The 13,236-nt window shown below is 40.4% G+C and overlaps 1 protein-coding gene across 2 annotated transcripts; it reads left to right on the plus strand.

The window, feature by feature from the left end:
* The first annotated feature begins 4 nt into the window (after positions 1–4).
* On the plus strand, positions 5–7,992 carry fancb (FA complementation group B). 2 transcript variants are annotated; one of them, XM_034109510.2, is made up of 8 exons: positions 5–1,263; positions 1,352–1,507; positions 1,603–1,692; positions 2,209–2,337; positions 3,176–3,345; positions 4,120–4,541; positions 4,623–4,863; positions 5,837–7,992. In XM_034109510.2, the coding sequence occupies exons 1-8, from the start codon at positions 340–342 to the stop codon at positions 6,240–6,242; spliced, it is 2,538 nt and encodes an 845-aa protein (XP_033965401.1). In that variant the 5' UTR covers positions 5–339; the 3' UTR covers positions 6,243–7,992. The 2 variants fall into 2 exon arrangements, with proteins under 2 accessions (XP_033965401.1, XP_033965403.1); XM_034109512.2 differs by lacking the exon at positions 1,352–1,507 and having other exon boundaries at positions 376–454.
* The last annotated feature ends 5,244 nt before the right edge of the window (positions 7,993–13,236 follow it).

Below are 13,236 nucleotides of genomic sequence, written 5' to 3' on the forward strand. Positions count from 1 at the left end.
GCAGTCGATTCGTTTAATTATGACTAGCGCGGATAACTGTTTATCGTAATATCGTCAACTCACTGTTGTTTATCAGTCATACCCACAATGCACTTGGACTGACAGGAAGCGTTCGATTTGAGTTGGCGCGCCACTTCAAGTGTGCAACAGTCTCTATGCAACTCAATACGGCTTAGTTTATTTCTCACAAGTACATTTAGCAACTAGTCGTCCATATGTACATATTGTTGAGGCTTCTGTCATGAGAGTGACAGCTCCAAGCTTAGCAATACCGTTAACTCAGCTTGTCAATAAGGAAAGATCGAACCAGGTCGGCATCCGAAGCTTCCCTCTTGCATAATGGAGTTATTACCCTCGGAAGATGTGTATCTAAATCGCCATCGTCTTTCCCTCTTTGGAAAGATAATCTTATTTAACTGTAAACGAGCTTCAGCCACACATGACGGTGAAAGAAGTGAGTTAATATTCTGCAGTCTTTCATTTGAACGGGAAGACAACACGTTCCTGAAGGCAGCTGATGGAGCAGCTGTCATCAGCAGGAAGAGATCAGCGCGTGTCGATATTGTAAAATGTAAATGTGCCATACACGTTCAGAAGAGAGTCGCCATGCCGTGCATTTTAGTGACAAAGAAAAGCGAGAGGGGGGGAAGTTTCCACTATAGTCTTCTCACACTGAGCAGCTCTAACAGACTGGAGCCCTGCATTGAGTTTAAACTCCCTTATCAAATGAAGGAGAATGTGTGTATCCTCCAGGGCCCCACAGTGTTGTGGAGCCATGCTGGGAATGTCTTCTTTGCATCTCTGCAGGCAGGAGAGGTGAAACAGATACCCATTGAGTTGTCCCATAGTGTTATTGGAGAACTTCCCCTCCACAAAGAACAGGTATTTGTTCTTGGACTAAAAACACTTTCAGACCAATGCTCAAATCCTCAGTCCACAGGACAAACCCTGGGTTATTTTGTTGAAAGTGGACATGTGTTTGATGGCTCTATGGTCTTGCCTCATCCCTATGTTTGCATCACACGGTGCATCTTGGTGCTGTCAGCTGAACAAGTGGATGATGTGCTGGAATCCACTTTGATTGCAGCAACTTCTAATCAGCAACTTGTATATTTTGAGAATGGCATTGTGAAAGATGTGTGTCAGCTCCCCTTTGAACAAGCTGAACACATTCAGATGGTCAACACAGGGAGAAATGGCTGCCTCTTTGTCGTAACTTTTTACCAGGGGCATGTATGTGCTATTCGCAAGGAAACATTTCAGGTAAACCAATGTTAAATATCTTTATTTTAATTCTATGTTCTGCTTGACTCTCCTTCTCTAAGCCTATTTTGTAAACTCTCTCCCCCAGATAGCCTCCCACTGGTCAAGTGTCAGTTCTGTTCATGTGGATGACTTCCTGGGATGTGGAACAGACCAGATGCTGTTGGTTTTTAATAATCAAGGCACAACAGGACAGCCTATAGAAAAATATCTCCTCACTGACCTTTGTGGCATTTCATATTCTGTAAGGCATAACATGTACTCGTCATGTGGATATTTCCTTTATTAGAGAAAACATTGGTTGGTGGTCAGCTAACTGATTTTAATTACACATTTCAGCGTGGTCAGGACGGTGGTGCACCAAAGACTCCGCCTCCTCCACCAGAGAACGATCGTCTCACCCTTAGAGCTTTAGAGTCCAGACTACAGGTAAGCATTCCTAATCTATTACTGGACCGACAGCACTAGTCTTTTGGAAAGGAAAACAATCCTTTTAGCATAGTCAATCATATATCCTCATGATATTATTACATCATAATATGGTTTTTACAAAAAAATGAATTAATGATGCAAAAGCACAAATGAACAAAATGATGTAAAGATGTGAACTCTTGTTCATATTACTAAAAATGCATCTGGCATTATGAGCATTCATTTCATACAACACATCACAAAATAAACTACAATTTAAAATCATTTGTTGAGGGCAGTACACACTTTCTCATTCTTGTCGTTCATTTAAACTGTTATGTCAGCTTTTCATTAAAAAGCTAGCCTGGACAATCTAAGACCATTGTTCTTTGCCTGGAGGCTCAGCTTCATAGAGCTCCTTTGCTGTCAATAAGCACACTTCTGATGTCTGGAAAACTTTCTCGTAGACCCTCAATGTGTGTTTCATCTATAATATAGATCTAATATAGACTCTCAACTGTGATCTGTTTGCAGAGTGGATTGAGCGTGCTCCAGGATCTTCAAAGGGAGCTGAGAGTGAAGGACAGAGTTCTACAGCAGTCCGTCCAAGCCCTTACCAACGTGGTCTCAGAAAGAGAGACGATTCTCACCCAGCCTGAGCAGGTACAGAATATTGGTATTTTCTCCTTATATTAGTGCAGTTGAAGATAGATGTAAAAGGGGATAGAGTGTGGACAACATGCAGCAAGGTACCGCAGGTCTGATTTGATCCCACCGCTGTAAGTAAATATGTCTCTATACCAGAAAGGTGCCCTCTCTAGCACTAAGACTAGATAACATAAAGTCTTATCACATGGTATTAGCTGGTGTTGTTTTCAGTTGCATCTATGATAATAATATATCGGTAACACTGACATGCATTCTAATTCATTTAGCAACTTCAATGCGAGACATTTTATAACACATTTTTGGGGGGATTTAAGAACACACACAAAAAAACCCAGTGAGATTTGTATTACTGTTAGTCCCGCCCTCCTCCCCCTCAGTTCTTTTTACTCCAGCATTTGTCACTCATGTTAATACCTTTTCATATTTGAAATGGCATCTCACATGAGGCTGATGTAGTAAGTGCTCCTAATCCTGCCTGAGCCATTGAGGAAGCAAATACAGGCAATAAATGCAAACGGCTTGATGTCATTTAATGTTTTTTATTTTAAATGTTTTTGTTACTGTTGCTTTAATTTCCTTTTGCTGTGGTCACAAGACTTGCCACACAGATCAAATGATGAATGTGGCCTGAAGGAATTCAATAAATATGCCAGGAATAATTATACTGTATTTCACAGAGTATCACTGGCACACTCTTTGTTTTTGAATAGTATTGTGAAAGTCCACTAAATATGTACCTGGGCAAATTGAAATATTTGACATAAACTGCTATTGCTGTCAATGCTGTCACACACTGTCATCGCTGATTATAGTATTTGCACCTTCGGTCCAGGAAGGCCTTATTGCTCTGTGGGACTGTGATGAGTCAAAGGATGAGGCCATGGCTGACGAGACACAAGACATGCCAGCAGGGCTTCCAAAACCTCAAGTTGACAAGCTGTGGCATCGCATCACCGAGGAGCGAATGGTTGTGGGAGTGATACTAACTACTGACAGCTCAATGTAAACGTCATTTGTTTTTTAATTGAAATGCAATATGTTTGTCTGTGTGAAGAATGTGTGAGCTGTATGTATATTCCTTGAATATGACATTATCTAAACACTTATCGGCATTTCTTCTAAAAGACTAAAAGTGTAGTTGATTTATTATGATAAAGATACATGCAAAAATAAATGGCACTCCACTTTTAAGTCTAGTGAGAAGAAGTGCTTATGTCTAGCTGTCAGACCATATCAATACTTCCTGATAACATTTGTCAGAAATAAAAAAGAATGATGCAGGTGGACAAATTATATCAAATTAATCACATTTGTGAGGTACAATTTCTACCTGTCATAGTTTTTTTACATGATTAATTCAATCTTAGTCTGTTAATCTCAGTTAACAACAGCTCTGAGCCATTATTGCTTCTTTGATTGCTGCCAAATGTATATTTAGCGAAGGCAAATGCAGCGTGGTAAACTGGTCATCAACGCAACATGTTATTTAATTACTCTCCAATTTCCTTTTTTGAAACTTATCAGATTCCTCCCTCCACCTGTTCCTGTTTTTATCTGTGAACATGTGGAGGAAAGCTACTTCTGGCCTAATTGCTCCCTAATGCTGTTTGGATTGCACTTGTCCAGCTGATGGCATGTCGCCACCTGGAGATGTTGGTGTTTTTAATCAGTTCTCAAGCTGTCAGGCATTTTTTAAAAAAAAACGTGATTTCAGTATGATACCCTACTGTCCATGTGATATCTGATATGTTTTATGATGTGTTATTTTTGCTCTAGACCAGCGGCCAGTGTGAGTTTATCCATCCTGACAGAGGCGGGTCAGAGCTCAACGCCTGCAGTCATCCAGACCCAAAGCCAAGTGTTCTGGCTCCCTGCGCCCCGCTCCTCCTCATCATCATCCCCCTCACCTGCCTCCACATATTCAGAGCCTGCAGCCAAAAGAAGAAAGCAGCACAAGGCAGGCAGAGCCAATGATCTCAACACATGCAGACTTGCTGTGACTGCTGTGTCCAGGCTGACACCTCTGTTGACCTCTGGCTTTGTCAAGTGCCGTGTCGTGCTCCATTACGTCCAGAGACAAGATGCTTTTGCCCCTGTGTGCAACCCAAAACCGGTGGTCCTGCATTGTGGTCAAGTTGCTTTAGACATCCACAGTGATTTCCAAACCAGACTGTTAAAAAACCCTGAACTCAAAACAGGTAATACCAAAAATGCACTCAATTTGAGATTAAACAATTGGCTTGTGTTTGTTCATTGTTGTCTTCTTTGTTTGTGCCCAGATGAGGTTGAAGAAGACTTGCTGAGTTTGATGGCGGTGCTGGATCGCTGGGTCTTCCTCATAGACTCTCCAGATCACAGCCTAGGTGATGTGGATGGCTGGATTCAGAGAAGAGAGGGCTGTAAGAGGTTGGCAGTGAGCCCTCAGTATCTTCTGTTAAATTCGTCAGGACCGTCTCCTCTCATGCTGCTGCACTGGCATCAGATAACCCCATTCCAGGGGGAACTGTCAGTCCACTCCAGGTAAATAACCCTCTTTAAAAGAAGCTCTAAGTTGTCAGTACTGCCTCCGAGTTGTAAGTGTTGGTAGAATGAAGAGATTGGCCATAATCATGTCAGTTAAGTGAAATCAATGTGAAATAGTGTGGCTTGCAACACATGGTTTATCCATTTCCTCTCATAAAGTGTTTGCAAAGCTGATTTTTGGAATATTTAGAAACCTGCATTCGTTACATCCATATTTACTTACTAGTAAGGCCTCAATTAACAGCTATATAGATTCGTCTCCTATTACCTTTTTTTTTTAAAGGATTTGGGTTATCATTTGATTGTTAAAATGTCAGAATCAATCATTTGATTATTTGTGCTCTCTTTACTAGCAGTCTTCTCCTATTGGTGCATTATAGCCACCTGCCATCCGTGCAACAGTGTGGCACCTGACCTTTGGCAGAATGTTGTTTTGCGTCGCTCACGTTCATGTGCGTGAAATGGAGAAGCACCGATGCACTTTACATTTTTCTGTTGAACTTTCTTCGGTTATCCTACTGGTTATGCCATTACGTTAACAGTGTGATAAAGTCAAAAACATACACTATCTTGTCCATTATAGATATTTCCTAATTTGCAAATGATATTACTGCTCTGGTTCAAACACTACTACGAGGGACTCGTACTGAGTTATTCAATTTTATTTGAAAGAACTAAGGAAGGTAGGACTAAGAACTAAGGAATTTATATTAATGGATTAAAAGTTATCAAGGCTTTGAAGTTGACTGGGGAGCGTGTCCGTGTGATATTCCACTGAATATCAAAGTGATTCTCTGCCCAGCACTTAAAATGACAAATTCTGCAAATCAACTCTGAACAGGTAGGTGAGTACGAAGCAGCTGTGATGAATGATACATTATAAATAGACATAAAGAAACTCAGACATGTTTCTATCTATTGCAACATAATATTATAATGTGCAAATTGTGTCTCTGTTTTTCCTTTGCAGCCAGTTACAGACCCTCCAGTTCCTGAACTCTGTTCTGGCGTTCCTCCCTGCGTGCTGCTCCATCCAGCCTGTCAAAGGTACAAGAGGACAGGAAGCTGCTCAAATGTTGTCTCTGGCACTGGAGAGAGAGGTGGTGTCGCTCAGAGACTGTGTGTCATCGCTGCTTACTGATAAAGAGGAGGGGAGGGATAGCCTGGGACACGAGGAGACCCCTGAACCAGGATCTGTGAAGGGGCTCCAGAGGTGTAGGGACTTGTTTCAGCGGGACGTGGAGAGGAGTAGGAGGAGGTTGAGCCCCCTGGTGGAGGTGCAGAGTTATCGTAGGCTAACACAAAGCATGTCCGAAGTCCAGCTCCATGGGGATTTGGCAGCTCTGTTAGAAACTCAGAGGACTTTTCTCAGCTGATATGTTGTTGACGTGGTTGTTGTTGACAATCAAGAGGGTTCATCATGCTTTTTGAAGGTCACCTGTACTGAAAGAGGCCCTCTTTGCTGGTCTCTGGTGTACCCTGTGTGTGTCAGTCTCTCTTGGGGTTTATACAGTATCTAATAGTCTCTGCTGCTGTGAAGAGCTTCAGCCTATTTCTACTGAATCACCACTTCAGTTCCACAGCCTTAATCTGATACTGATGGGATGCTGCTCCTGCTTCTTCTCATGTCCCCTGTATTTATAAAAAAACCACTCTTTAATGTCTGCTGCTGCTGTTGTTGCTGTGTGCTTTTCTGTAAGAGACAAACCACTCTCATCCTGTAGTGAGCAACCGTTTGTGTTATTAATAAAGGCAACAGATGATGGCAGAGCAAAGGGGTTACACATCTGCACAGTGACTGGAGTTCACTGAAAGCTTTTAGTGGTGTTTTCCCCTCACGGTTCATTTATTTCCCTTTCGAAACGATGTTTGTTGTTCCTTCTTCCTGTTTCTCCTAGGCTGTCAGCTGTGTTGGTTAAAATGTTGTTCATCCAAACCTCATATACTTGAAAAGACTGAGTTTCTTATATGAGGACTGCGGCAGCTTGGCCATACTGTCTGCTGAAATGGCAGGGAAGGGTTTTCGTTCCCCCCTGAGGAGGCTGAAAAACATGAATGTGCATTTAGTTTGGTCTGGTAGCTACTCCATGGGTGTGAAGTACTCCGTCTGAGGAGAGAGGAACCCTCCCTTTTTTACACCTTTAATATGTCTGCTTCATTGCAAGTAACACTTCCACTGGCAGCTGCCACAGGACTCGTCTGCACCCAGCCGAGTCATAACTACTTCTAATTGAGTGATTCCTAACGTGTCACTTTATGATGGCAATGCAGTTTATGTAACAGAAGTACTACATATATATTTGTCTTGTTAGAATGGAAATGAAGCAGCTCAGTTAGCTTTTGCTCTTTTATTGATACGACTTGACTTCCCACACAAAGCTAGTTCACCTCACACTTCTCTCCCTCCTCACACACACACACACACACACACACACACACACACACACACACACACACACACACACACACACACACACACACACACACACACACACACACACACACACACACACACACACACACACACCTTTCTGTGGCTGTGACACAAACACTTCTGTCACTTTGAGTACAGAAAAGGAATTGTGAATTCTGTACAGTAAATAACACCAGGGAGAAATACTTGGATCACACGTGAAAATTAAATTGTATTGGTGCTCCCTAAAACAGCCCTGACTGCCACCCAGAGTAAAATATATGGTTTGTCATATCCCATTATTGTCTGTTAACTTGTATTAACCGTGAGTGGTGGAAGAGGGCTGCAGGGTTTCTAGCCTCCGCTGAAGTCCTCTCACTTTAATAAAAAATGAAAACGTGGTAGATGAATAATGTTGCTGTTTTTGCACGTGTAAACCAACATCTAAATCCCATCTGACTTATTGATGCAGACAAATTGAACATAAATACATCTCTGCATCGGACACCTTTGTCGATGCATCAACCGTCACTTAAGCTTTAGGCAGTTTCTTGAGTTAAAAAAAATAAAATGTGACTTTATATCAACACTATGAATAAAAATGTCATACTGTTATATTTGTATTGTAAATGCGGTTGTGTGGTGCACATGGCGGAAACGTTCTGCCATGCTTTTGTATTTAATTCTTCTATTAATAAAATATCTAAAAAACCTATTCTTGATTTATTCAATATAATAAGGTACGTTTATATATTTTGTCATATTATTTTGAGGTTCAAATAGTCTATTTCATTGTTTCCTGGAGTTTGACCCTCTTGTCTGCATATCATTCTCAGATAGTGCGTAATCATTATGTTGAAACATCTGTGATGATGAATGGTGCTGCTGAGACGTGTTAAATTGATGAGGGAGCTGGTCTGGTGTCTTCCTGCTGTTGACTGTTATTGATCAGGGTCAGTCCTCGTGACTCTGAAACTCAGAGGGTCAACCAAACAAAAAGGGACTCCATTGATTAACGCCACATCCACACAATAGTCTATTCTGAGGGGGCTTAAGATGTGAGTTAACACGGCAGTTACATTTTTTTTAAATACTCACGAGTAACTTGAGTATTTTCTTGAATCTTAATGTTTCCATATTTTAATTATTTAACCTAGAAGCTCAATTGTTTTAGGACATCTCACCAAATATATAAGCCCTTAGGCCTAATACTCTAGACATTAAAAGGGTACACAACATGTGAATAAAACCTATTTAATGTGCCAGGCTTCTTATTATAATTTTTTTTCACCTTGAATATTCAGGCTGTTGGCAAGAAACTCTCACACAAGGTCCACTTCTCTCAAATACATCTCATGGCCTTCCTCAGCAGAGACAGTTGCCAAGTTGAAGATGGTTTAGTTGCATTAAAGTTGCTGTTTTCAGATGCTGATACATTTGAAAATGGCTTCTGGGGACACATGATTAAAGAAGAAACTACCAGGAGCTATAAGAAAGGAGTGCAGATCAATACAAACGGCCTGCAGATGATCAATGAGAAATATTGGTGTTGCTGGAGTGCCAAGTGAAACACTTCTGGTGCAGCATTTATAGACCATGTAACGTGCGTGTCCCTCACACACAGTGCTGGTAGAATATCAGATTTAACCACAATCTGATATCCTGTCCCAAAAAATCAACATCGCCATATCTTTGAAAAATCAAAATAAAAAAAGAAAATCAGTCAATATCATCTTAACTTTATTTATTGCATGTTTATCTTGGTCAATATTTTAAGTATTTGATACATGAAGTACAATCACAAGTAGTTAGAAAAAAATGCTGTAACCATAACTGTACAAAAGCATTACATTAGACCAGGGGTGGGGAACCTCCGGCCCCCGGGCCGTATACGCCCCGCGAGACCATTTGGTGTGGCCCTCGAGGTAATTTATAAACACACGCAAAAAAGAAAAAAATTAAAGAAATCTAGACCGCAAAATAATTAAACAAGTGAGTGCCTGTTTTTCCTGGCCAAGGTCAGGGTCCTTGAACACAACACAAGCCTAACGTGTCATCACGTGGTATATGTCTCATCTGACAGGAGTGTAGTTCTGACGGGGAGCACCAGAACGCAGCTCCGCTCCGGCACTTCCAAACATTGCAGTACCCATAAGGAGCCGTCCACATGCTGCAGTTTGTGCGTGGCTGTGTCTGTAGTTGTAAACCCAGTGGCGATCTGTCATACTGAGCATACAGTCAATAACTTTGTTGTTATTAGCATCTGGTTAGCTAGCTATGCTAACGAATATAAGAAGCTTTTTCTACAACCAGTGAGGTAAAGGCACATCTTTATATGATCATTATAGTTCTAAAAAAATAAGAGAATAAAGTAAACAGGTATAAAATAGGCCTACTATATGACAGTAAAACTTTATATGTTTGAAAGTTCTTCACGAATACAGTTTGAAAGGGGAGTGATTTGTAAAATATCCATAAAGAAAAAGAAAATCTGCTTACAGTTCTGTTTCATATGGGTGTTGAGATCTGTATCCATAGATCTACTAATGTTGCTCTCAAAGTGCCCCAGATTGATGCTTTTAACTTCAACATTTAAAAAAAAATCTTCCAGGGGGAGCATGGGGGGGAAGACCCCCCTAGAGGAGGTTAGGTCCCCCCCACTTAAATCATGTTCACATGGATAGGAGTCTAAATATATTTGCACACATCTTGTGTCCATATCTTTCTGTTTGGGTGGTCATGCCACAACTCTGCACGTGCATGCATACGTGAGTCATGGCAAGATATCTGGATTCAGAGGTTGGTTTTTCTTTGCACAGCATGAAAGAAAGGTGAAATGAGTGGGCTGTGATTTTAGTATTTTTAAGCAGAGGTCAATCATTTGTACGGCCCTCTGAGGATGTTGAAAACATTGAAATGGCCCTTGAGAGGAAAAAGGTTCCCCACCCCTGCATTAGACACAACATTATGTGTATTATTAACATTATATTTATATTTTATTTCTAATATATTGCAGGTTATTGTCAATACCTTTATATTCTGACAGATATACAAGGAAGCATATTCCTTTGAATGAACAGGAAACAGAAGAATTTTTTGCAGATTGTATTCCTACTTTAATTCAGTATAAATGAATGTTTAATTAAAAAAAATGCTCAGGCGTAAGAGACGCATTTTCGGCAGAATCCTGCTCCAGTGTTCTCAACTCCATTAATTTTCCACTTTTCTCTCGCACTGGCCTTCTCAATTGCTGTGTTGTTGCTATGGTAACCCTCATTTCTTGCCTCTCTTAGACCGCACAAAGCAGCCTCCCTAAACCTTAATGAAAGATGGAAAGTTGTTTTCCCTCTTAAACACAATTATAAGCTGCAAATTATTTTCCCTTCATAAGCCGTCATACTGAACTTGATTGCATAAAGGCTATTGCATCCCTGCATAATCAAACAGCAATAACACTGGGGGGTGATGTAAGGCTGTGTCTGTGAAATGGATGGTATTTCCAGACTAGGATTAGTATTATTGATTAGTTTATAATCCCTGTGTGTGCATTAAAATAGTACTTGGATAATTCATGTGGCCTTCTTAATAAACCTGCTGCCACAGACCATGTATTATTAATCTTTAAAATAAATGTTGGATTGATGGATCCTGGTATTACCCATACAATGATAAAGAAAAAGCATCATTAGTGTAACACTGGGATCAAAAGGAGCCACTCCTGTCTCTTTAAGGATGATATATTTGGGGTTTTTCATGTCTTTTCTACATCAACATGTGTCCCCTCTGTGTAAAGAGATTCTCAATGTTTCAGGAAAAAATATTTTCTCTCTTTTTGTCCTGATCCATTTATATAAAAACCTGTCTGAAAATGAGCTGATCAGATTTTGGCCACTTTATGATGTCATAATGATGTTTTGGCTTGTGTAACCATTAGCCAATCACCAACCAAGGTAACCCCCCCCCCCCCACCTTATCACCTGGATCTCCTCCTAGAGCACTACTGTGTTCTTTTTAACCAAATCTCTAGAGGGCCGTGGGGAGGGGCTCCTTGTTTTCATCTAAAGTAACAGACAGAGAATCAGCACTTTTGAAACAGGGCTGAAACAGAGGGGATTATGGGTAATGCTACAATGATCTGTTTGGTATTTGGAGCCAATCACTTCAGAGACATGTTTGTATATATCTGAGACTTGTAATATATTGATGAAAAAGAGTATAATAGTGGACCTTTAAGAAACATCTTTATTGACTGTATGAGTATCTAATGTATTGGTCCTCTCCTGTCTGTGTACATAATGCCAATATTTTCCATTCAACTGGTAGGTAAACCCGATCTGATGGAATCACAACTCTACAGTGTGAAGTCCGTTATCGTGCATGAATTTAAACCCGCTGTCAGATCATATCTGTGTCACCCCGGGTCACCCAACGATCCATGGCGTGTGTCATCACCCTGACTGATGGGCTCGGTGAGGGGACTGTGTTTGTCGTTTTCTCTGATCTGATCTTCAACCCGATCACAACAAGCATTTCCATGTGTTTGTGTCTTATTTGGTCAGTATTTATTTTCCTGCAAAGGCCTCCGTGTATTTATTTACTACATGTGAAGGAAGCAATATGCTTGCATCAAAACAAGAGAATACACAAAAAAGAGAAGAAGAAGAGTTTCTAGCCTCCGCTGAAGTCCTCTCACTTTAATGAAAAATGAAAACGTGGTAGATGAATAATGTTGCTGTTTTTGCACGTGTAAACCAACATCTAAATCCCATCTGACTTATTGATGCAGACAAATTGAACATAAATATATCTCTGCATCGGACACCTTTGTCGATGCATCAACCGTCACTTAAGCTTTAGACAGTTTCTTGAGTTAAAAAAAATAAAATGTGACTTTATATCAACACTATGAATAAAAATGTCATACTGTTATATTTGTATTCTAAATGTGGTTGTGTGGTGCACATGGCGGAAACGTTCTGCCATGCTTTTGTATTTAATTCTTCTATTAATAAAATATCTAAAAACCTATTCTTGATTTATTCAATATAATAAGGTACGTTTATATATTTTGTCATATTATTTTGTTTGTGATGGACATGAGGTTCAAATAGTCTATTTCATTGTTTCCTGGAGTTTGACCCTCTTGTCTGCATATCATTCTCAGATAGTGCGTAATCATTATGTTGAAACATCTGTGATGATGAATGGTGCTGCTGAGACGTGTTAAATTGATGAGGGAGCTGGTCTGGTGTCTTCCTGCTGTTGCCTGTTATTGATCAGGGTCAGTCCTTGTGACTCTGAAACTCAGAGGGTCAACCAAACAAAAAGGGACTCCATTGATTAACGCCACATCCACACAATAGTCTATTCTGAGGGGGCTCAAAATGTGAGTTAACACGGCAGTTACATTTTTTTAAATACTCACGAGTAACTTGAGTATTTTCTTGAATCTTAATGTTTCCATATTTTAATTATTTAACCTAGAAGCTCAATTGTTTTAGGACATCTCACCAAATATATAAGCCCTTAGGCCTAATACTCTAGACATTAAAAGGGTACACAACATGTGAATCAAACCTATCTAATGTGCCAACATGTGTCCCCTCTGTATAAAGAGATTCTCAAAGTTTCAGGAACAAATATTTTCTCTCTTTTTGTCTGAAAATGAGCTGATCAGATTTTGGCCACTTTATGATGTCATAATGATGTTTTGGCTTGTGTAACCATTAGCCAATCACCAACCAAGGTAACCCCCCCCCCCCCTTATCACCTGAATCTCCTCCTCGAGCACTATTGTGTTCTTTTTAACCAAATCTCTCTCAGAGTTCCGTGGGGAGGGGCTCCTTGTTTTAATCTAAAGTAACAGACAGAGAATCAGCACTTTTGAAACAGGGCTGAAACAGAGGGGATTATGGGATGCTACAATGATCTGTTTGGTATTTGGAGCCAAACACTTC

The sequence above is a fragment of the Pseudochaenichthys georgianus genome, chromosome 21, assembly GCF_902827115.2.
Source record: "Pseudochaenichthys georgianus chromosome 21, fPseGeo1.2, whole genome shotgun sequence".
Taxonomy (NCBI): domain Eukaryota; kingdom Metazoa; phylum Chordata; class Actinopteri; order Perciformes; family Channichthyidae; genus Pseudochaenichthys; species Pseudochaenichthys georgianus.